General features: G+C 51.0%; 1 protein-coding gene across 2 annotated transcripts in view; it reads left to right on the top strand.

Annotated features, from left to right (window-relative positions):
* The first annotated feature begins 828 nt into the window (after positions 1-828).
* The window catches only part of Spire2 (spire type actin nucleation factor 2), a 32126-nt gene continuing 8865 nt past the window's right edge, over positions 829-24089 (top strand). For both annotated transcript variants that reach the window (XM_020173535.2, XM_074055448.1), the window contains exons 1-10: positions 829-1102; positions 11252-11295; positions 16681-17037; positions 19680-19760; positions 19856-20020; positions 20734-20820; positions 21029-21152; positions 21876-22045; positions 22664-22853; positions 23359-23474. In XM_020173535.2, coding sequence (XP_020029124.2) covers positions 844-1102; positions 11252-11295; positions 16681-17037; positions 19680-19760; positions 19856-20020; positions 20734-20820; positions 21029-21152; positions 21876-22045; positions 22664-22853; positions 23359-23474 — 1593 coding nt within the window. In that variant the 5' untranslated portion in view covers positions 829-843. The remainder of the gene's footprint in view (positions 1103-11251; positions 11296-16680; positions 17038-19679; positions 19761-19855; positions 20021-20733; positions 20821-21028; positions 21153-21875; positions 22046-22663; positions 22854-23358; positions 23475-24089) is intronic.

Below are 24089 nucleotides of genomic sequence, written 5' to 3'. Positions count from 1 at the left end.
GCATTTCCCAGAGCGCCAAGGTTGGGAGCGCTTATCCCCCCAACTCCCAGGCCAGAATCATCAATGCCCGCGACCAGGATCCTGCCTTGCCCCTAGCTCGGGGATCCCTCCCTCTCCATCACGACCTGGCTTTGCCAGCCTTTCCACCATTGTTATGTCCTTCCCTCACCAGCCCGCTCCCCACAATCTTCCCACCCTTGTGCGTCCCTCTTTCCTTGACCTTGCCCCCAGACCTTCACCACCTCGCGCCCTTCTCTCTCCAGCCTTCCCCCAAAGCCCTCGCCCTAGTACGCTTCTCCCTCTCCCGGGGACCTTGCTCCCCCAGCCCTCCCACTGTTGGGCGCCCCTCCCTCTCCAGCCACCTCCTTTTCTCCGCCCTCCCACCCTTGCGCGCCCCTCCTTCTCCCTGGGACCTGGCCCTCCCACCCTTGTGCACCCTTCTCTCTCCTGGACCAGGCCCCCCAGCCTATCTGCCCTTGTGCGCCCCTCCTTCTCCTCCAACCGTAGGGCGCCCCTCCCTCTCCATACGACCCGGGCCCCAGCTCCTTCTCCAGCGCCCTCCCATTCTTTCAACCTCGCACACTATGCGCCCCTCTCCCTCCAGTCGTCACCTTCTCCCCCTTTGGGCGCCCCACCCTCTCCAAGCGACCCAGCCCTCCCGCCTTTGTGCGCCCCTCCTTCTCCAGCCGGCCCCCGCCCTCACCTGCGGCCGCTCGCGCGGGGCGGGGCCGCCCGGGATGACAAAGCACGCGGGCGGCGCGGGACCCGCCCCCGCGCTCGGCGGTGCGTCGTCCGGCTGTTATGGAGACCCGCGGCGCGAGCGGGCGGCGATGATGGGTAGCAATGGCCCGGGCGGGCGGCTGCAGCGACGCGGCGGCCCCGGAGCGCGCGGGGGGCGCGGCGCGGGCCGAGCCGTGGGAGCTGTCCCTGGAGGAGGTGCTGAAGGTGTACGAACAGCCCATCAACGAGGAGCAGGCCTGGGCCGTGTGCTTCCAGGGCTGCCGCGGGCTGCGGGGAGCGCCGGGCGGCGGGCGCCGCATCCGGGACACGGCGGACATCCTCCTGCGCAGGGACGGCTCGGTCGGCGCGCGGCGGGAGCCCGGTGAGGCGGCGGGCGGGGGTGTGGCCAGCGGCACGCGGAAGGCGGCCGGGGCGACGTCCGACCCGGGGGTGACCCGGTGAGCCGGACCGCGACTCCCCTCTTGGGTCCTACGCGCTCGCGCCTGTGCCTGACTCCTGGGCCTCTCCTTCCGCGCCCCTCCTCCTAATCTCGGACCTCCCTGCTGTGTCCTTCTGCCGGCTCCTCTGCCGTGTCCTTTCGCGCTCCTCTGCAGGACCCCGGGCTCTTCTTTAACGCATCCCTTCGCTGGACCCCTGGCCCTCTCCTTTCCCACCTCTCTGCCGGACCACGAACCCTATTCTAGCACACTCCTCTGCTGAACTCCGGGTCCTCCCCTTCCACGCCCCTCTGCCGAACCCGGAACCCTCTCCTTTTGCTCCCCTCTGCCGGCCCCGGGCTTTTCTCTTCCTTGACCTTCTGCTGGACCCGGAGGGCCCTCTCAGTCGTCTGGATCGGGGGCCGCGCCCCTCTGGGACCTCCCTGTCTTCCTTCTCTCTGTTGACCCAGGACACCCCCTTCTTCCCCTTTATCCTTGCCCAGGACATCCCCACCTGGAGCCCATCTCTCCAAACGTCAGGACCAGCTGTCCCGTTGCCCCCGCGGCTGGGTGGGGACGCTTACCGCCAGGGAGAGAGACTTTGGCTAGATTGCAGAGTACCTTCCGTAAAGTCGCGGAGCGTGACACTCTACCTCCTATCCACAACTCTCTCCACGCTGAGCGAGCCTGTCTGGATTTGGGGTCTGCAGCCCTCGGTCCATGCAAGGCCTCATGTGGCAGCCCTTGCTGTCCCCGTGGAGCAGTCATCCTCCTCTGGTGACACTGCGGACCTTAAGCAGGGAAGGACACAGATGCCTCAGCTCTTTCTCGGATAGAGAGTGGGGGAGGGGCTGTGCCTTGCTGAATTGACACTAGTTTCCTGGGTTTAATTGTGAGAACAAGGAAAGTGTGTAAAATTTGCTTTTTCTGATCTTAATCATCAATTAGAACCAACAATTAAGCTCTTGCAAGGTATTTTAAGTCTATTCAGAGTGATGTGAGTTCAAGTGGTTATTTACTTTTCTCTTATATTTTATTCCATGGAGAACTGTAGTTCTAGTATACATACAATGATATAACCCTAGAAGTTGATATCCTGTTGGGAGCACAAAGGCAGGCTGTGTGTTACTGGAGGAAGACTGGCGGCTCTCCAGAGAACTGTGGGTTTACAGGGATCCTCTGGAGCAGGCTGTGTGAAAGACTGGGAATGAATAGGCAAAGCCAGACAGAAGCAATAGACAGTGGCTGCTTTTGTAACAGGGAGGGTCTGCTGTATACACCCAGGGGTCCTCACTGTGTTCTCTCCCAGGCCTTCACATTTGGTACCCAGCAACCTCCTTCCTCTGCACCCTGCCTGTGACACTTGCAAGTTACTGAATTTTGCACAAAAAGCACCAGTATCTTTGACAAGAAAGTAATAAGTGTAGGCACAAAGAATAATGGTATTCTTTCTATTTTAGTCAAGTCAGCTGAGGCTCCACCTTGGCCATAGTTACTCAGAAAGTGGCAGAATCTGGACCTTGTACTTATGTTCAGGACCACACTGCTATTGTCTTTTGAAGATGAGTCTGAAGGGACAGGTGCACAATGACCTGCTTGAGAGCAGTGGGTCCTAGAGTCTGCATTTTCACAGAGCTTTTCTCCTGGGGTTCTAATCTCTTGGTAAGACTATTCCTGGGTCCACCCCATCCCTGGAGATAAATGATACAATCCGGGGTCCAGTTCCTAGCACTGTAGAGCAAGACCAGATTATAGGGAACCTGCTTTGTCTAGCTCTCTGATTTTACAGGTGGGGAAACTGAGGCACAGGGTTGTAAGTGGTTTGCCAGGATCATAGTGGGTTGTAAGAGAGGACTCTGTGTATCTCCCTGAACTGTTGACAAGTCAAGCTGGGCTTCTTGTTGCTTCTCTCCAGAACAACAAAGTGGGCCATTCTGATCTAGTTCTCTCCATCCATCTGAGTTGTATCTCCTCTTCTTCCCAGCCATCCTTCCTGGTTACATCACAGACCCAGCAGTACTTCCTGGTTGACAATCAAAGCTCCGGCTGGGCATATTGACAGAGCCCAATTTTACTTTCTGTTCAACACAATTGCAAGTGAGCAAGGCTTATAACTTGCTTCCCCCCTTTTTTTTTTTTTTTTGGTGGGACTGAAGTTTGAACTGAGGCCTTTGCACTTGCAAACCAGGTGCTCTACTGCTTGAGCCACACCTCCAATTCATTTTGCTCTGGTTATTTTGGAGACAGAATCTTGTGAACTATTCGCCTGGGGTAGCCTCAAACTGTGATCCTCCTGATCTCATCTTCCCAAGTAAGCTAGCTAGGATTACAGGTGTGAGTGCGAGTGTTTTTTGTTTGTTTTTGAGATGGAGTCTTGTTATGTTGCACAGGCTAATCTCACACTCTTAAACTCAAGTGACCTGTACTCCCCAGTGCTGGGACCACAGGGACTTGCTACCTCTGTAGGATTATGAAAAGTATATTGTCCTGACTTGCTTGATTGTCCTTGAGCTGCATAAATCAGCCAAGACTTTAGACATCTCACTGAAGGTGGCTAGCCCAGCATTTCTCTGAGACGAGACTAATGAATCCACTGAAAGATGTATGCGGTTTCTTCCTGTAAATAGCAATCAGGAAAATGCCCACACATTGCTTGTCAGCATTTTAATCTGTTTTAATGACAATTGAGTTTTTTAATCTGCTGCATTGGGCCCTTTGTGCCCATCCTCTCATGCAGACTTCCCCTGAATATAGGCAGTAAGTAAATGTTTAAAATAACCGGAAAAAGGTCAACAGCCAAATTGTGTTTAGGAGAATGAAAAATGTAAACATGCAGGAGGTAGTTCTCCTTTCCAAGCTAAGAGGAAGAAAGATGACTGGAATAAGCTTCCTAGTCTTTTTTTTTTTTTTTTTGTGGTACTGAGGTTTGAGCTCCTGCTCTCAGCCTCCCAAGTAACTAGGATTATAGGTGTGAGCCACTGGCACCCATCAGTACTGTTTATTTTAAGAAATGCTGTTTTAAGAAGCCATTGAAGTATTAATAGAAGTGCTCTTTGCAATTTTGCCTTAATGATCTTAGGTAGTATCAATATAAATTTTTTTTTGGCAGTGTTGGGATTTGAACTCATGGCTTTATGCTTGCTAGAAGGCTCTTTACTACTCAAGCCCTGCCTCCAGCCCTAAACTTCCTAATGTTTAATCTGAAGAGTTCTTCATAGATTACCTTGAAGCATTTTTTTCAAAGTGGGAGAATAGGAAACCTGTTAACATGTGGAGCTATTTTTAAGAGGCTATTATTAAAACATGATCAGGAAAGGGTTACTTTTTAAAGCTGAAATAAGAAACTTCATCAGGCTTAGTTGTACATGCTGTTCTTTGAGGCAAAGCCCATTCCTTGCACTTGGTCAGTGGTCAGGGGACCCCATGACACTCTCTGTGGCATTTGTTCACTCAAGGCTGGTTTGCCCCAGAATGGCTGCTCCCCAAATGGGGCTTGGCCATCAGCTTCCTGGCTCATGTCCACTGATTACCTTCCTCTCTTCCAGGAAGCCTGCTGGGGCAGGTGGAGGCTGAACCTGGGGTGTATACAGGGTCTGTTCATCCTCATCTAAAATGAGTGTCATATTGTTTTCTCTCCCTTTACTTTCCACCTGTCTGCTCATGTTCATTTACTCTATTTGAAATTTTTTCTTTTGCCACATTTTTGGGGATACTAGGGGTTTAACCTAGGGCCTCAGGTATGCTAAGCCCATGTTTTATCACTGAACTTAAACCCTACCCAGGTTAGCTATACCCATGCTAGACCTTTTCTCAGGCCCTGCTCTTTGCACTGGGGTACTCTTCCATTACCTGTCTTCCAGCTCACACCTGCCCCTCCTCTTGCCCTTTCCTCTTCTGCCTTTGGTCTGAGGCTGTCTGCCTCTTAAGATCCCCTGCAGCGCCCCATTCCAACTCAACTCTGTGTGGATGCAAGGCCTTCCCAACTCTGGTGGAGTTGCAGCCCTGAGTTTCCAACAAGGACAATATTGAAAGTGGTCTGTCTAGAGCTGGATCATGGCATCCACAGGGCCACAATTGTCTATCCATGCTTTACCCCCACTGTAGCAGAAGAACAGGCTCTGGCATCTCATAACGCAATGGCATCAGGTGCCCAGCATGCAGTGAGGACAAGAATGTGTCCATTAGGAAGCTACCACTTCTGGGCTTAGGAAGCACAGTTACTATTACTGCATATGTGAATGGGGCACTCACTTGTGTGTCTCTCCTCCTGGGAGCTAAAGTGGACCCTTGGCTTCTGAGGGTGTAGCTGGACCACTGAGATCTAGAAGCCACAGGCTGTCTCTTGCTGCTGTAGCCCCAGCTCCACTAATGGCCAGGCTGCCTATTTAGCTTTGTCTTTATTTTAAAAATAGCTCTGCATAGCAGTAAGTGCTGAGAAGCGCCCTCCTAGTCATGTTGAGGAGACCAGACCTGGCTGAGAAGGTGAAATTCTGCTTTCAGCGGAGAGATTCTCCCCTCCTGAGTTATCTCCTGGCCACCAGAATATCTGGGGTTGAAACATGCTCTTTCAATGGGTCCTTCCCAGTTGAGTCCCCACCATGGCCATGTTGCCTGCCTTCCTGCTGGGCCCTGTGGCCTCTGTACCCTGTGAGGGTCACTCAGTCAGGTCATGGTGTGGGGGTTATGTTAGGCCACCTTGGATAGGCAGGTGCCTCACTTCACCACAGGTAACAGGAGGGATGTTGAGAGGTGGCTACAGGGCAGGTGCTAGGCAGCATTGGGCTCATTTCTCCCTTGAGATCTCTACCCTATAGACAAGAAAACTGAAAAACATCTGCAAAGTCATCAGGATGGCAGTGAGGATGGCACCTGTCTCAGAAGTGGTTAGTTTCTTTGCAGCCCCAGAATATGCCGTAGAGGGGGAGCTCTGGCTTCCAGGTGCAGTAGCAGGTGTCTGAGACTTGCACCTGTGAGTATCTCAGCCAGATCCAACCCAGAAAGCTGCATGCAGGGTCCTGACCAGACATGCAGGTTGCAGCCTGCAGAAATGGTAGTTTTGCAAAGGGCTCCAGCCAAGGGGCCTGTGGGCTCCCTGTACAGTTGGAGTCCCCACCATGGCCATGTTGCCTGCCTCCCTACTGGGCCCTGTGGCCTCTGTACCCTGTGAGGGTCACTCAGTCAGGTCATGGTGTGGGGGTTTCCTTATGGTTAGAGTCCTCCCACCTGGAAAAGGGGAATCTGGGCAGGTGCTACAGGGTGTGTGGCTGGGTGCCTGGCCACTGCGTGTGTGGGTGTGGGTGTAAGCTGGGTGTGTCTGTGAGCTGGGTGTGTTTGCAGATAGCTTTCCCTATTTAGTTTTACCTCTGAGCAAGGCTTACCTCACAGGAAGGCAATCCTTCAAGCATGTGACACTGCCTTTGACCTGGGTTGGCCAACCCAGAAGGTCCCAGGATACATGCAACCCAGGTCCCTGCCCCAGTTGGCCCCCAAGTTGCCCAGTTAGTTGTTGGCAAGCTCTGTATTATGCTTCTGGGAGGAGAAGACTTCAAGTGTTAAGGGGCCTGGGGGACCCCTGTGTCATTTGTGATGTTGGCTTGCGGTAGGGATGTAGCTTCAGCCACACCGCACTTTCTTGGCTCTGGACCTCCCCACGCTCATCTGTCACCATCCACAAAGAGTAGTTTCTCTGTCCACATAGAATAGTACATAGGATGGACTGTCTTTTTAATTCAGCACTAGGAGTGTTGGAGTTAGTGGGCACAGCCGGGGTCCCCTCAGCCTTTCAGATGGGATGGTCTGGCCTTGGGATGCAGCCTATTTAAGCGAATGTGCAGTTGTTTCAGCTCTGGCCATTAACTGACTCCTTGGAGGAAGTTGGATCTCTAGGTGAAGCTGAGGCGTGGCTAAGAAGCAAGGCTGCCTGGAAACTGGCCTGCTAGTTTGGTATTAGGCAAATCAGGTAGTACAGAAGTCCAGGGCCCATGAGGAAGTGTCCAGCTGCTGCCTTCAGATGTGCTCTCCATGCTAAATAAATCCTGATTTATTCCAGTTCCTTGGTCTTGGGGTCCTTTCCCAGAGGAAGGCAAGAGGAGAGGGTGGAAACAACTTAAAAGGAGAGTTATAGGTGTCCTGTAGCCTTGGTAACAGATTTCTACAAACTTGCTAGCTTAAAACAACATAAGCTTATTCTCTCCTGGCCCCAGTACCATCAAAAAAACAAAAACAAAAACAAAACCAAGAATTTAATCTTGTCAGCTCCACGCTGCTGCATTCCTGCTGAGGTCAATGGTGGGGTCTCCTTGGTGATGTCCCCGGGTGAGGAAGTGCAGCAGGAGCATGGAAGCAAGACTTCCCTTGTCCATGAACTACAGCTTAGGGTTTGGGATAATCCTTAGCAACATGCACCCCTGATGTAGGTCTTCTCTGGATCTGGCCTGCTGGCTGGGTTCCTGCTGCAGGGGAAATACCTCCTAGGAGTCCATGTGGGTGGTGTGTGAGTGCATGAAGAAGCTGGCTGATGTCACCTGCCCTTCTGATGGAAGTGAAAGGAGGAGGAGGGACACACCTGGGTCCCTTTGCCCCAAAGAGCTCTCTGTTTGCTAAGCAAACATAGGACTCTGAATCCTGTGATGTCTCTCCCTCTGGCTTTCACCAGCTTCTGAAGGCTGATGTTCAACTTGGGCAGTTCATTTCTCACAATGGAAAAAGCATTTATGGTAGCTTCTGAGTGCCAGTCACTAGGTATGTTTTCATTTAATTCTTACAATCACTTTTGTGGTAAGTGATACCCCTTTTGTAAGAGGTAACTGAGGCTGCTTAGGGAAGCTGGTAAGTTGCTTATAACCACATGGGCATTTGGCTCTAAATTTTATTGGCTCTGGATATCCAGGCTGTACCCCAACCTAGGAGACAACATGGGTGCTGCATGTTCACCCACCCAAATTGATTTCTTGTCTCTGTAGCATCCGTATGACTTGCTTCTAGTGTAGAGGAAAGACCATGGAAGTGTCCTATGTCACTGTCCATGGCTGCCCAGCCTCGTGCAGGCAAATGTACCCCCTCCTTACTCAGGGTTATCCTCTGCTTTTCCTCTCAAGAGGGTCTTGGGTCAACTCAGAACAAAAGACACCTTGGTTTTTTAGGTTTTTTTGAGACAGGATCTCACTATGTAGTGTAAATTGGCCTCAAACTTGTAATCGTCCTACCTCTGCCTCCCAAGTGCTGAGATTATAGACAGGGACCACTGTGCCCAGCCACCTTGTTCTTTTCAATGGTGTCCAGTGTTCCTGTGTGGATGCCCCAAGTGTCTTTGGTGGGCATGTGTGTTTCTGGTAATCACCTTCCAGTAGGAAGGATGCAGCAGTGAGTGATTTCATAGGTGTCACCTCATAGGTGCACCTCACAGAGGCAGGAGGTGAGAAGGTATAACTGAGAGACTTCACAGGTCGCCTTCTTAGTGTTGTGGCCAGTTCATGTGTCCACCAGGAATAAGTATGCCATGCTTCCCCAGCCCCCAGGCTGTTCTCACAGGAGACTTGAGGGGCAGAAGCCCTGGCAACCCCCTTGTACCATTGCATGACCTAGCTCTCCACGTCCTTCAGAAGCATCTGCACAGCTGTCACCTCACTTCTTCCTTGAGGTGACACTGTGGTAGATGCCATTTGCGTCCCTGCATGTGAGGAAGTGTGGTCACAGAGGCTGGCGCCCATGGACTGGCTGGAATCTGACCTTGTCAGGGTTAGATGCGGGCCGAGGCTGTGACCCCACTGCACTTCGCACAGGCTGGGAGGAAAGGTTTTCCAACGGAAGAGGGTTGAAGCTGTGGGAGCCCCATAGGCCCCTCCCCTCCAAATGAAATCTGACCTCTTGCTCTTTCAAACAGAAGTCCTAGCTTGGTTTATCTGTTATGTTAACGGAAGAATCTGCAGTGGTTTTCCTTTTCTCTTGGTGAGGATGTGCTCCTGAGAAGTGAGCACTGAGTGGAGTCTTAGCAGCAGCAGAACTTGGAGTGAGGCTGATGGAAACTTAGGTGCCCCTGTTCCAAATTCCACCTTGATCTGGTGTAGACTTAATGGGAACTCCTTGGTCCCACACCTCTATCCGTGTTTCCATCCCTCCCCTCTCCCCTGGAATTTTAAGGTGGTTTGTATAAACCTCTGTGGGCAGCTGTTAGCAGTTACACCTGGGATATTCTGGGTAGACTGAAAGTATACTCTGGAATCTGCCAAGGCCGCTGAGGCCCAGCTCTGTTGTTTACTAGCTATGCGGTCTTGGTCAAATTTCTCAACCTGCCTGATCCCCAGTTTCCTCATCTGTAGAGAAGACCCATGGAAGCCAGTTCTGGTGGTACATACCTGCAATCCCAGCACTTGGGAGGCTGAGGCAAGAGGATGACATGTTCCAGGCCATCCTGGGCTACTCAGTGAGATCCTGTCTCAAACAGCAACCAAGAAACCATGGCACTGACACCATAGGGTAGCTGTGGGAATGAGGCCCTCACCCATCATTTGTTAGTTTTATAGCGTCTGCCTAGAGTTCCAGGCCCTGCCTCTGGCTGTGAGGCTTCGTCATCCCTGAATCTCACCAAGCCACAGCTTGCTCACAGAAACCCAGACTTCCCCAAGTCCTTGCAGCTGAAGACATAATTGCACTTACTAACACTTAATTTTGGCACAACTTTTTGTGTTAACATATGGCCTGTTTAAATATATTCCAACCAAAAAGCTGCCCAGTGACTGTGGACCCGGACAGGACAGATGCCCAGTCTGCCAAGAGTATGTTAGGCTGCCCACAGGCCTGTGACTGGCCTTCCTGACTGTGCCTCCCCCAGAGGAACCTTTGTTTCACTCTGTTCTCTTCCACTTTCCCCCTGGGATCCAGTCACAGCTACAGACTTGTATTGAACATCTGGCATAGGCTGGGGATGCAAAGTCCTAGGGACATCAATCCCCTGACAGTGTGCCACTGTTTCATTGCCTCATTGATGGTGGGGACTGCATTGTTGTCTATTATTTTAATGGACCTCCTATTTATCTTTGGCAATCTTCCTGGTTCTTGATGCATTTTTGAAAATATTTGTGGAGTTAGCAGGTTTACTAAGCAGACAGTTTCATGGTTGGTTTTTTTGTTTGTTTTTTGGTTTTTTTTTTTTTTTTTTTAAATACCTCACCTCATTCCGGAAAGAACTTAAGGTAGGCAAAACTCACATCCTAATAGGGTTCTACCTTCGTGTGTGATTCAGTGAGGTTGTAGAACTGGGTGGGTTTCTGGTGCTCACTCCTGGCATCCTGGGAAGCCTGTGGGGTGGAACTTAGGGGGCAGCTGGTAGGACAGATTCTAAGGTCCCTGGTTTGCCTCACTCCACCACCCCCAATTACTACCTTGGAGCCAAGGAGTTCTCCCTTCGGGGTCTCATTCTGTGAAATGGAGTTTCAAGCTACCCATCTCCTGGGCTAAAGTTAGGTTACAAGAGTGAGCCCTTATGGTCTGGCATTGTTCAGTGCTATGATTAGTAAATAAAATAGAGTCCAGTGTCCACCTGCCCTACAGTTCAGGGATGTATTTTCTGAGAGGTGCTGTAGCCTGGGGAAAACCCCAAGTCAAAGGGCCTTTCAGCCCATGAGTGCTAGTTTCTCACCTGGCTGCAGTGATGGGTGGCCTGCTTCTAGATGATGGAGTACATCATTTCAGACCATGTGGTCTCCCTGCAGGCATGACTTAGCAGAGCTGCTCCCTCCACCTCCTCCCTTTGTGCTCAGACTCACGGGACCCTGTTGGCTGCTCTCCAGTCTTGACTTTTGCTCCTGAGCAGTCACTGGGGGTCTTCACCAGGGGTCCGCAGCTCTCTGAGGGTAGGGGCTGCATCAGGTCCTGTACCTGGAGTGCTAACCAAAGTAGGCTCATGATGGGCCTTAGAGGTTTCTTTCTGAGTGACCAGGTGGCTCAGTCTGTTGTGAGCTTTCTGGTGTTCCTTTGGGGGATATGTTGTGTACCTCTAGGGGAATTGGAGGTTGACAGGGGAAAAGGATAGACACCCCTGTCCGTTGGGTCCCATGGCTATGGACAGAACTTTGATCCATTGTCTTCTTTTGCAGAGCCCACAACCATGGTGGTACCACCAGCCAGCTCCGAAGCCCAGGTACTCAAAAACAATTTTAAAGATTATTTGAATCATATTAAAACTTACTTTATTGTATAATGTAAATCATCACATATACAAAGTTGCACAATTGTTTCAGTGAGGCAAGACACAGATAAAACTCACTGAGGGGTTGAAGAAGCCCTTCACAGAGGACAGGCAGGGCCAGAGTCCATTGGGTGGTGAGGGTCTTGGTAAGTGTCCCTGAGTGCTGGTCCCACTCTTGCACCCATAGGAGCAAGGGAGTCAGTGCTTCTAACCACTCTTTCCCTCTGCAGAGGAAGGGGTTGCATCTGGTCGTCAGGGCAGAGAGCTTGGGATGGGCGTGGATTTTGGGGCAAATAGGAAACCAGCCAATGACTGATGCCCAGGGAGCCCCACCCAACCCACAGCTTGGACCCCACAAATAGCACATCTCTCTGTGTCTCCTCTTCTACCTACTGGCCCCAGGTCATATCTTCAATTTAATATTTTATCTTTTCACTGCTTTTTTAAGCCAGTCTTAATACAATACCAATTTATAGAGCTAGGTGTAATTGGGCATGCCTTTAATTCAAAATACTCAGGGAACTAAGATAGGATCATGAGTTTGAGGTCAGCTTGGGCCACCAACTGAGACCCTGTCCAAAAACAAAACAAAGCAATAACAAAACCCAATAACTACTTATATATTAAACACAGTGGCATGCCAAGAGTGGAGCTGGGGATGGCCTAAAAAAGGACCTGTTGTTGAGAACGTAAAAATACTAACAAAGCCAGCCCCAAATCTATGCTGCATCTTACCACAGTTCTCTCTCTTTGTTTGGTGGTACAGGAATTTGAACTCAGGCCTCATGCTTGCTGGGCACCTATTCTAGCACTTCAGCCCCTCTGCCAGCCCCTTACTGTAGTTCTCAACAATGGCAGTGAGAAGATGCCCCAGTGCCTTGGAATGCTGCTATTTAAGCAGCATACTGCTGAGTTGCTGTGAGCCCTGTGATAATGGTGGTGTTCTGTATGTAGATTCTTGGGATTTGGAGGAGGAACAACTGTGTGTTTCTAGGACTCATCTACATTGTTACATAGTTGTTAGCTCTCCTTTTTTCACTGCTGCATAATATTCTGGATAGTTTATTTCCCAAGTCCAGGCTGGGATGTCAGTTGGACCCTACTGTCCAGAGTCCCCAAATAGAGGCATAGCTCCTGCCCACCACCCAAAGACTTTCCAAAGGATGCCCATTGCTTAATATCTTAAAAATATATACAAGGAGGGCACCCTTTCTTGGGACCTTCCTCCAACTCTGGGGGCTCTACTCTCCCACTTCACTCTTTTCTATCTCAATAAACTCTTCTGCTTTACACTTTATATATGTACATATATATACAAAGTGTATGTATGTATATGTAGGTATATATATATATATATATATATATATATATATATATATATATATATATATATGTATGTTTATGTTGTATATGTATATACAAGGAAATTTGAATGGGGTGTATCTAGTCTGGACTGGTCTCAGTGCTCCCATATGAACCTGAGAGCCCCATCCCCAGGAAATAAAGCAGGTAGCTACTCAACATCTAATCTTGACTTGCGTTTCATGAAACATCTGTGCAGCCCCTTCAGTCAGGGGCAGGTTCCAGGCTGCCAACCGTACTTGCAGGCTGCCCAGTCCCAGCCCAGCCCAGTGCTCGAACTTGTGGGTGGGGCTGGAAGTCCTGAGGCTGGCCAGCTACCCAGACTTTTCCTTATGGGAAAGTAAGCATTCTGTTTTTCTAAAGAAAGTTTCCAATGACTTGGGGCACAGAAAAGCTTTTACCAAAGTAGCTATCAGATACAAGGCTTGGATGCTTAAATTGGAGTTAACCCTTTCCCTGATGTGTTGCTAGCTCAGGCCAGCAACCAGGAAACAGAAGGGGAGATAATGGGCGGGGGCCATGGTGCTACTCTGGGCTGTGCATGGGGGTCTTTCCTACTAGTCTCTCAGTCTGCCCCACCCCATGACTCACGTGGTTTCCATCTTAGAGACCGTCGGTGCCACACAGCTAAGATCAGCATGGAGCTGTGAGGCAGACTGGAGACTTCTACCACCATCTTTCTCTTTCCTGGCACCTACCTCTGGGACCAAAAATAACTGTGCTGGCACCAGTGGCTCACACCTGTAATCGTAGCTACTTAGGAGGCAGAGATCAGGAGGATCACAGTTCGAAGCCAGTCCAGACAAATAGTTCAAGAGACAATATCTTGAAAAAATTCATCACATAAAAGGGCTGATGGAGTGGCTCAAGGTGTAGACCCTGAGTTCAAACCCTGGTGCTGAAAAATATTTGACATTTGTGTAAACTGTAGCTCTTGCCAGCCTTCCTCCTCCATTGTCCTACCAGGAAGGCCACTGAGCCTCCCTCTGGAGCCCCCACTATCCCAGGGAACTCCACCTTGGCTCCTCGCCAGGGCCCTGCTGTCACTTCTCAGGTGTGACCAGCTATTAGACATTAGCTGCTGTACCCTTTCACTCTGGATTCTAGGGTGTGACTGGGAGCTGGGTCGGTGACTCTCATCTGTTAAAGCAAAGATAGGACAAGGGCAGCCCCCAAGAAGGGCTGAGGTGTTGCTCCATGCAGCCTCCCTCTTCCAGTCGCCCTAAGCTAGGGGTTGACCCTGCCTAGGCCCCTCAGGCTTCAAGGTCTTCCAGTGCAATTCTACAGGACCAGAGTCCTGTCCATGGCTTGACAAACTGGCTTTTACCACCTGTCTGGCTCAGGCTCAGGCTCAGGTTCCCTGGGCTTCCTATGGTGGGCAAGCTGGAAATGAGAGGAGAGGCTGCTGGAGCAAGGTGGGCCCAGGAATTGGACAGTGCCCACAGGAGGGTGTGGCTCCATCTGTCACACAGTGGCCCCTTGCCTTGGCAGCTTAGAGCATGGCACAAACAGACCCAAGCCCCAGATGTAGCTCATGTGGTTAAGCAACCTAACCTCTCCTGTCCCTTAACTGATGAAATGAGAGGTCAGTGTATCACTATGAGGATGAGTTGTGCACAGGCTCAGCACAGTGCATGACATAGGGGAGGTACTATTTTTGTGTTTATGCATCTTTTATATCCTTGTCATAAAGGGGAAATATGAGAACTCTGGTTTTGTTTTTAGAAAGGATCTCACTGTGAAGCCCAGGCTGGCCTTGAACTCGTGATCCTCTTGCCTCAGCCTCCCCAGTGCTGGGATTGCAGATGTGTACCACCACACCCAGATTTATGAAAGCTTTTCAAAACATAAAAACAGTGCTATGCAAATTAGAAGGAGTGCCATTATTATCCTCCTGTGTTCAGCTGTGCTGGCCACCCATCTCAGAGGTCAGGTCTGAGTGGGCCTGTGGCACGGAAAGTTAGGGTGCAGGTGGTATCTGGAGCATGTGCCAGCACCCCCAGCACCTTCCACAAAACCACTGTTCCCAAAGTCTTTACTAATAGATTGAAAATAGGGTTTCTTGCTAAGAGAAATTGAGAAATGCTAAGTTAAGAGGACTCTACTGTGAGATCTCGCAGATTTTTAATGTGCTTAAAAAATGGTTTTTTTTGTGGTACTGGGTCTTGAACTCAGGGCCTACACCTTGAGCCACTCCACCAGCCCTTTTCTGTGCTGGATTTTTTTGAGATAGGGTCTCATGATCTGTTTGCCCGGGCTGGCTTCATGCTGTGATCCTCTTGATCTCTGCCTCCTAAGTAGCTAGGATGACAGGCAGGAGCCACTGGTGCCCAGCTTTTTAAAAATTATTAATGAGCCAGGTGTGGTGGTTAATGCCTGTAATCCCAGACCTTGGGAAGCTGAGGCAGGAGATTCATGTGTTCTAGGCCAGCCAGTGCTACATAGCCATACCCTGTTTCCAAACACAACATTAAGTGAGGAGGTGTCATTTTTATGAGTAAATATGTCAGCCTTTATTAGATACAGTTGTGAGTCAGCTTTTTGATACTGTAACAAATTCTTTAGAGTAATCAAAAGAGGAAGCTTTTGTACTGGAGGTGTGGCTCAGGGTAGAGTACTGTCCTCGGTTCAATCCCTAGCACAGGAAAGGAAGGGAAAAAAGGAAAAAAGAACAAAGAGAAAGATTTATTTCAGCAGTTTTGGAGGTCTCAGTTCATGATCAATTGTTGCTTTGGGCCTATGGTGGCACATCATGGCAGAGCACATGGTGGTGACCTGTTTATTTCATGGCTGGTTGTAAAGAGAGAGAAAGAGAAAGGGGCTCCAACAGCTCCTCCAAGGACAGCCTGCCCAAGGGGAAGACCTCCCACTAGACCCCTCTTCTGTTTTTTTTTTTTTCTTTGCGGTACTGGGGCTTGAACTCAGGGCTTACACCTCGAGCCACTCCACTGGCTCTTTTTTGTGAAGGGTTTTATCGATATAGGGTCTGTTTGGGATAGGGTCTTGAGAACTGTTTGCCTGGGCTGGCTTTGAACTGTGATCCTCCTTATCTCTGCCTCCTGAGTAGCTAGGATTACAGGTATGAGTCACTGGCACCCGGCTAAGAGACCATGCCTTTGAGGGATATCTAAGATCATAAACCTCTGGCAGAGTGCTTGTGTAGCATGTGAGAGGCCCTGGTTTTTATCCTCAGCACGGAAGAAAGAAAAAAAAAAGATCCAAGCTATAGCAGTCAGGACAACAGCATTCATTGCCTTGCCTCCGCTCATTTTCCTCTGACTGGAGATATTCTGTTATATTAGATTGAAGCTAATACTTAGCTGAGTTGTCTGTCTTTTCTAATCAATTTTTTTGGGCCAAGAATTAGACAGAGTCCTCTTCTGTCACCTCAAAGCTGCATGAGCCTTCCTGGTCCATCTTCCCCCAGTTAGGGAACCACTGATCTGCTCTCTTTCTCTGTGGATTGGGTTCATACTACTTAGAGAGTCATACTAATGGTGCCACACAGCACTAGTGTGTGTGATTCAGGCATGAGCTTGTCCCTCTTTACTGCTCCATAGTGTTCCTCTGTGAGCATGTGCCATGGTTGTTTATTCCCACACAAAGAATGTTTGAGTGGCACTAGGTTAGGGTATTGTGAGCACTCCAGCACAAGCCTTGTGTGGATATGTCTTTTCACTTCCTTTGGTTAGATTCTGAAGAGGAGGAATCCTGTGGTGTTTTCCAAACTAGCTGTGCTCTTTGGGGAACACCTTTTTAATGGTGGTCTTATTCTGGTTGTACCATGGTGTGTTCCCTGAGCAGAGAGTTGGCTATCTCTGAGTCACAATTATTAACTGTCTGTGTGCTCTCCTCCCCTCCTGCTGTTGGGTCTGGTATTGGTTCCTCTCCTTAGCCTGTCCTTCGTGCTCTGTCCCAGTGCCCCTGTGGCTTGATGCCCTACCCTAGTGACCATCCTGCACTGCTGTCCTACAGATGGTGCAGTCACTGGGCTTTGCCATCTATCGTGCACTGGACTGGGGGCTGGATGAGAGTGAGGAGCGTGAACTCAGCCCACAGCTGGAGCGGCTCATTGACCTCATGGCCAACAGCGACTGTGACGACAGCAGCTGCGGAGCAGCAGATGAAGGCTATGGGGGTCCAGAGGAGGAGGAGGAGGCTGAAGGCAGCCCCCGTGCTGTGCGCACCTTCACCCAGGCCATGCGACTGTGTGCAGCACGCCTGACGGACCCCCATGGCGCACAAGCCCATTACCAGGCTGTGTGCCGTGCGCTCTTTGTGGAGACACTGGAGCTGCGGGCCTTCCTGGCCCGGGTCCGAGAGGCCAAGGAGGTAAGTGGTAGACACAGGCAGTGCCGAGGTGGGGGAAGAAGAGGAGGGGACAGTACGGGGTGGGCCTCGTCTGCTGAAGGGCCTGTGAGCTCAGATATAGTCCATCCTCAGTCCAAATCAGTGTGGCTCTGACTGCACTGGATGTCCATAACTTGTTCTTCCCGCTTGGTGCTGGGCACTGTCCTCAAAGCCTCATATGTTTTAACCTAACCCTCAGGTCTTCTTTTTACCAAAGTTTCAGAGCAGGGATCTGAGACCCAGGGAGTTAGGAAGTAGCTCCCTGCCTCTGTGCCCCACCTCATCACACCTCTTACCTCTAAGTCATTAGAGTGATGCTATTTTTACCCCAAAGTGGGAAGTTTGCCTGCTGCCTCCTAGCTAGCCTCTCCAGGCCCCAGTTCCTTTTGAAAATGTGAAGCTAAAGACAGATAGTGCCTGCTGCTCAGAAGTACCCAGACGGGTCCACTTGCTTGGAGCTTCATGTATGGTGGGCAGTTCAGTGATAGAACCGTTTGGGGCCTTTGCTATGCCTACCACAGTCCAATCTTGGTCTTCCTTGAGCCATCTGATATCCTCCCCCATTTCACAAACAGCAGATGCAGTCTGAGAGTCTGGGTCCCTTGTCTGAAGTCACAGGGCCAGAATAGGGAGGCTTGGAGTCTCCCCTGTTTCCCAAGCTAGAGTTCTCTTGGGCTGTACTGCCTTCCTGGACCCAGAGTTAGGAGATGGTTTCTCCTCTTTTGACTCTCGTCCCTTGCCTGGAGGAATTGCTACTGTTGAAAGGAGCCACTGTGAAGTGGGATCTCCTGTATGTAGGGTCTTTGTCTCCCATCAGCATTTCAGATGAAGAAAGGGGAACTTGAAAGAATTAGGAGGTTGCTTTATTCTCTCTTGTTCATGCGGAAGAAGGATTTTCTGTTTGTATTGTTTCTTTGGGGTGCTGGGGATCAAACCAGGGCCTTGCACATGCCAAGCAAGCACTCTGCCACTAAGCCACACCTCCAGCCCCCATGAGTTTTTTGTTTTGGGTCTGTTTTGTACTGGGGATTGAACGCAGAAGGTGTTTTTGAAACTAATTGATGCTGGTTCCTGATTCCCCCCTGACCCCTTCTGGTACTGTGTCTCTCTTTTCTTCTAACCTAGAAAGATTATGGCTAGCTTCCCCACCCCTCAGAGCCTGTGCAAGCTCACAGTCTTATCTGACCAATGGGCTAGGGACACGGCTTGAGCCCTTTGGTCCTTACCTGCAGGCATCATGTGCCAAGACTGGGAGGCATGTACCAAGACCTGGCCACTCCCAATATCCAGTGCTCCATCCTACCTTCCCTCCCAGCTCTTTCTTGGCATCTGGGAGGCACACTTCCAGTTAGCAGATGGTCTGCGTGCTTTTGTCCTTCTTTGAACTCAGTCTGTGTTCTGTTACTTAGATCAATTCCTTGTGATCTCACTTTAGCATGAGCACACAGCTCTGCACTTCAAGCCATTTACCCAGGAGAAGTTCAGGGAATTGGTGGTAGGGGCACAGAGAGAAGGGTCTCTGGGGCAGGGATACAGCTGGACTAATCTGAGCTGATATTTTGGACAGAAACAGCCTGCTCAGGGACAAGTGTACCATTCCAGGTAGGACAGGAGAACCACCTTCTGTGCCCTTTGCCCCAGGAGCTGGCCAGGTCCACACAAGCACAATTATTAGGATTACACACTTTGTTCTGTTGGCAACGTTTTCTACAGCGTCTCAGAGGAGTTTGGAGAGTAGCTTAGGGTGAAAGCCCAGGTAACCAGTTTTGTCTTTAGGGAATAGCTGTATGCTAAAGAGGAGAAGTTTCTCCCGGTGTGGGGAAGTTAATAAGAGCAAAAGCCCCAGGCTGCCACTGAGATCCAGAGTAGTGAATGCAGTGTCTTTCCTCAAGTCCTCAGTTACCTAACAGTCCCTGACATCCTTCCTGGACCCTTAGCACAACGTCGACACTTTCTCTGGCTCCTGAAGCACACACCTGGGACTGTCTCCCAGATCCTGATGGTAATGTTATCCTGTCACCCACCTACCCACCATCCAGTCTACCCATGTTTGGGCTGACTAGCACATGTCACATTGTACTGGGTCCCAGACTTACGCAAAGCTGCAGCTGAGTGAGCAGATGCAGCCTCTGAAAGGCTAGGTCCTTTGGGACTTCCAGCTAGTGTCGTCTTAGAGAAGCAGTGTGGATGCCCAAGAGAATGGATGGGTACAAGGCCTAGCCAGGGTGTCCTTGAGGAGGTGCTGTGAGAACTGAGATCTAGAGGGCGAAGGGGAGCTCTTGTACAGATAGGGATTTCTACATCTGTCTGTGCCACCTATGGAGGACACAGTGCCTCCTGGGGCATGTGGATCAGATGGGAGAAGGTGACATGGGGGCTCCAGGCTCTCACTGGTCCCTACCCAGGAGAGGCTGCCAGAGCCAAGATAGACAAGGGCCCTATGTGGTTCCAAGGTGATGGTGTGGTTTCCCCAGCCCCAAAGCCTGGGCCCCAAAGCCAGCTTTTCAGCCAATTGAGTGATAGCTGGGTGGTGAGGAAGCGTCCCATGCTGGGCAGGGCTGTCAGGACCGCACCTTGTGTCTGCCACTCTCCTACCTTCTGGACTAACCAACATGTGGTCCTAGATGCTGCAGAAGCTGGGGGAGGATGAGCCGCGGGCGGAGAAGCCACTGGCTGAGCTTGACAACCTGGGACACACGGACTGGGTAAGACACGGGCCCCTCCTGACCTCAGATGCAGAAAGGTCTGTGTTGAGAGGGCCCAGGAGCCAGGGCTGATACCATTTCTGTTTCTGTGCCAGGCCCGGCTGTGGGTCCAGCTCATGCGGGAGCTACGCCATGGGGTGAAGCTAAAGAAGGTGCAGGAGCAAGAGTTCAACCCCCTGCCCACTGAGTTCCAGCTCACCCCCTTCGAGATGCTGATGCAGGACATCCGTGCCAGGAACTACAAGCTGCGTAAGGTCATGGTAAGTTGGCCGGGCATCCCTGGGCTCTGTTCTTTTGCTGGGTACTGAGCCTAGTACTGCTCTGTAGAATATGCATAAGGCAGATTTGGCCCCCAATTCCCATAACTCAAGGTTGTGTTGAGATCACAATGTGACAAGGGTGGGGAAAGGGAAGGGAGGGAGGATCAGGATGCCCCTAGCAAGAGGGGACCCTAAGAGCCAGAGCTGGGGCATAGCTCAAGTGGTAGAGTGCTTGCTTAGCAGGAACAAAGACCTGGGTTCAATCCCCAGTACTGCAAAGAAAAAGAAAAGAGTCAACTGCAGTATTTTTCCATTTATATAGCTCTTACATGTCCTGTATCACTTTTAGAATTTTAAGTGAACAAGTTCATTTCATTCTTATGACAACTTTATGAGGTGTGTGTCTGCTACCAATCCCATTTTCTGAAGAATCTGAGGTACAGGAAGTTCAGGCAGTAAGGTTAGGGGTGTCATCAGGCCTTGGATGCTGCAGCCACCATTGGGTGCAGACCATGTATCTGCTGTGCACCTGTCCAAGAGGCAGCTGGGTCCCAGGGAGCAGAAGCCTTGAGAGGGAGGATGGACATGAAGAGCAGGGGGTGCTCAGTGTTGTATGAACCTCTTCCAGTCACCCAGGCACTAGCACATGACCCCTGCAGGCTCTCAGACTGGCCCAGCTCTTAGCTCAAGCTGCCCTCCCATCCTCCTGGCAGGTTGATGGGGACATCCCTCCCAGGGTGAAGAAGGATGCACATGAGCTCATTCTGGACTTCATCCGTTCCCGACCTCCACTGAAGCAGGTACTGGCTCTGAACCTCTTCTTCAGGGCATCCTGGAGCCTGATGCTGACCCACACCAGGTGCAGTGCACAGAAACAGTGCCCCCCTGCCCCGCTCCAGGTTGTGCTTCTCTCTGGAGAGCTGACTCCTCCAGCATCTCCCTACTTCAGCATGGGCCCATGTCACCACCCACCTGAACTGCCCACCTTATGCACCATCTTCTTTGCAGGTCTCTGAGAGACAACTTCGCCCATTACCACAGAAGCAGAGGACCCTGCATGAGAAGATCTTAGAGGAAATCAAACAGGAGCGGAGGCTGCGTCCGGTGGGAGGCCAGCACTTGGGTGCCCGTGGTAAGCAAGGAGAGAACATGACGAGAGAAGAGCCCCCCCCCCCACACACACACACCTCAAGGATCAGTCTACAAATCAGGAATTGGTGTCAGCTCCAAGAGGTCCTGCATGAGTTTTGATTTTTGCACTGTAGACTTGGGGAGTTCTGACAGCCTTTGAAGTCAGCGAGAGGTACATAAGGAGGAAATGATCCTGTACTCCAGGGTTTGACCTGACTTGACCGTGACTGGAGCCTGATGATGTTCTGTGGCCAACCTGGGAGGTGTCTTAGCACATCTCTGCCTCCCAGAGAGGCAGGCTATGGTCCCTCCTGCCTGTAGCTGGAAGGCTGGGCATTCTTCTTGAAAAGAACTGTTGATCGCCTCCACCCCACACCAGGTGTTATTTTAATGTAATAATGTAAACACCAGGTTTACATTATTGCAATGGCATGATGAATTTCAACATTTAAGAGTAAAATAAAATAAAAGCAAAGTTACTAGGTGGGTGAAAGCCAGGCATTTATTCAAATCTTCCTTGTAAAATAGGGACCTTAAGTTCTGCTCCTACCTTGGATGGGCCTCTGTAAGGCTAGGTGGTTCCACTTTTTAATCTGCAGTTTTTCACTTACAAATGGTTGACCAACCCACAGTTTCCCCTCTGGTGGGGAATTAAGCTAGTGGAGCATGTGAAGCTGTCCCCTCCTGTTCACTGTCCTGTCCTGTCCCGGCTACCTGCCTCCAGGGTTTGGCTCTCTGCCCTGTATCCTCAACGCCTGCTCCGGGGATGTCAAGTCCACTTCCTGCATCAACCTGTCTGTTACGGATGCCGGGAGCAGCAGCCAGCGTCCAAGGCCCCGTGTTCTGCTTAAAGCCCCTACCTTAGCAGAGATGGAGGAGATGAACACATCTGAGGTCAGAGCCCAAAGAGATCTCTGAAGAGATCACACAGAACCTGTGGGGAAGTGAGAAGGGCTGAGTAGGACCAAGGAGCAGAAGCTGCAGTAGTCAGATGAGTGTGCATTACCTGTCTAGGGCTGCTGGCTAATAGTAGGCAGGTGGGACCAGTTCTTCATCTTGGAAGCTCAGAAGAGGCCTTGAGACACCTCTTCCCATAGCCAAAAAAAAAAAAGTCTGAGAATGGAAATGACCCATCACCCACATTGTGACAGGAAGTTGGCAGCCCTCTATGACATGAGAAACTAGTCCCGTTGTGGAGCCCTGTGCTCATCATTGTCCTGTGAGCACTACCCTCCTTTCCCAAGAGGAGGGGCATGGCCTCAGTACTGGCCATCTTGGTGGGATCAGCCTCCTGAAGGAGGTATGTCCTCCCCAGGATGTCCTGGAAGGCATCTGGGAAGGGACTGGTCATTGAGGGGCTTGTCATGAAATGTCCAGAAGACAGGAGGGCTGGAGGTGGGTGGAGGATAGCCCACAGTCTTAGCAGCACCCATAGTCTACCACCTTGCTCCAGAGATGGGCAGGAGAGCTGGGCACAGTGGTCAGTCAAGGCTATGTCTGTTATGTCTTCAGGAAGAAGAGTCTCCATGTGGGGAGGTGACGCTGAAGCGGGATCGCTCTTTTTCGGAACATGACCTGGCCCTGCTCCAGAGCGAGGTGGTGTCTGGCCTGCAGCCGGCCTCTCAGCCCCCGGGAGGGATGGAGCCACCCCGGCCCCGAGCAGGCAGCGTGCACACCTGGAGGCCCAGCACTCGAGACCAGGGCAAGAGCCGCCTCTCCTTCCCAGCCCACCCTTCCCTCAGATCCGACCCACCGAATGATCTTCTGGCCTCAGTCCCAGCTCTTTCTGAGCAGGAAGCACCCCAGGTGCTTCAGCTCCTACCTACAGGAAGGGTGCTCAGTCTCTCACCATTTCCACTTGAGAGCTTTTTTTTATTAAATAAGCAGTCTATGTTCATTGCAAAGCATGTTCTAAAGAACTTAAACCCCCATGATTCTATTACCTGGAGATAATTATTAAAATACTGAAATATTTTAGTGTTAAGAAGCCAAGCCACCTGGGTGCTGGTGGCTCACACCTGTAATCCTAGCTATTTGGGAGGCTGAGATTGGGAGGACTGTGGTTAGAGGCCAGCTCAAGAAAGTAGTTTGTGAGACTCCATCTCCAAAATAACCAGAGCAAAATGGACTGCATGGACACTCACTGTCCACTTGGCACAACTGTACCCCTGCCAGGTGGTCCTCATGGGTCTGTGTTCTTCCTCCAGTTTCCTGTCCTGTGAGTATCCAGTCCTGGACTGACCCCAGCTCTCCCCCACTCAGCAGACTAAGCTCACTGGACAGACCAGAGGCTTCTCCACCAGACACCAGACACCTGTGGCTGGTGAGTGACAGCACAGGTTATCTTGGTGGTGGTGTCTGGGTTTGGCTTTGTCCTAGGAAGCAGGTTGAGCCCTAATATCTGGGGTGGTTGGTCTTTGCTGCCATCTGCTGGGGTGCATTGATTCTACTGTCCAAAATCAAAGAGCAGCTTTGCAAGGGACTTGCTGAGGGGGAGGGTGGCACAGCAGAGTCAGTCTATGCAGAGGGTCCCTAGAGCTCCTGGGGAGAGCACACATAGCGGGGGCTGGAGGAGAGCTCAGCTGTGAATGCCTCCAGAGGGTGAGGGGAGATTTGAGCCCTCTGGGTGGTTTTGATCAGCCCAAGGTGTGTGTTTGCTTGTGGGAACACCTTGAAAAAAACTGAGGGAAAGGAGAAGGAGAGCCTTGGTCAGCAAGGGCTAGGGCAGGCTCCAGAGGCCGTAGGTCTGGAGAACTTGCTGCAGCAACAGGGCCTCCTTGAAGAAGAACTGGGAGAATTCCTGGCCCCTGGGAGGCAGCAAACTGATGCACGTGCTTTAAGAAGTTGCCAGAGTATTTGGACTGAGGCCAGGAAGATGTGGGGTCCTCAGGCAAGGATGACCTTGCCTAAAAGGGCTTGCCCCTGGAGTTGAGTGAGC

The sequence above is a fragment of the Castor canadensis genome, chromosome 15 (genome assembly GCF_047511655.1).
Source record: "Castor canadensis chromosome 15, mCasCan1.hap1v2, whole genome shotgun sequence".
In the NCBI taxonomy this organism is placed as follows: domain Eukaryota; kingdom Metazoa; phylum Chordata; class Mammalia; order Rodentia; family Castoridae; genus Castor; species Castor canadensis.
This window is presented reverse-complemented; position numbering and strand designations above follow the sequence as displayed.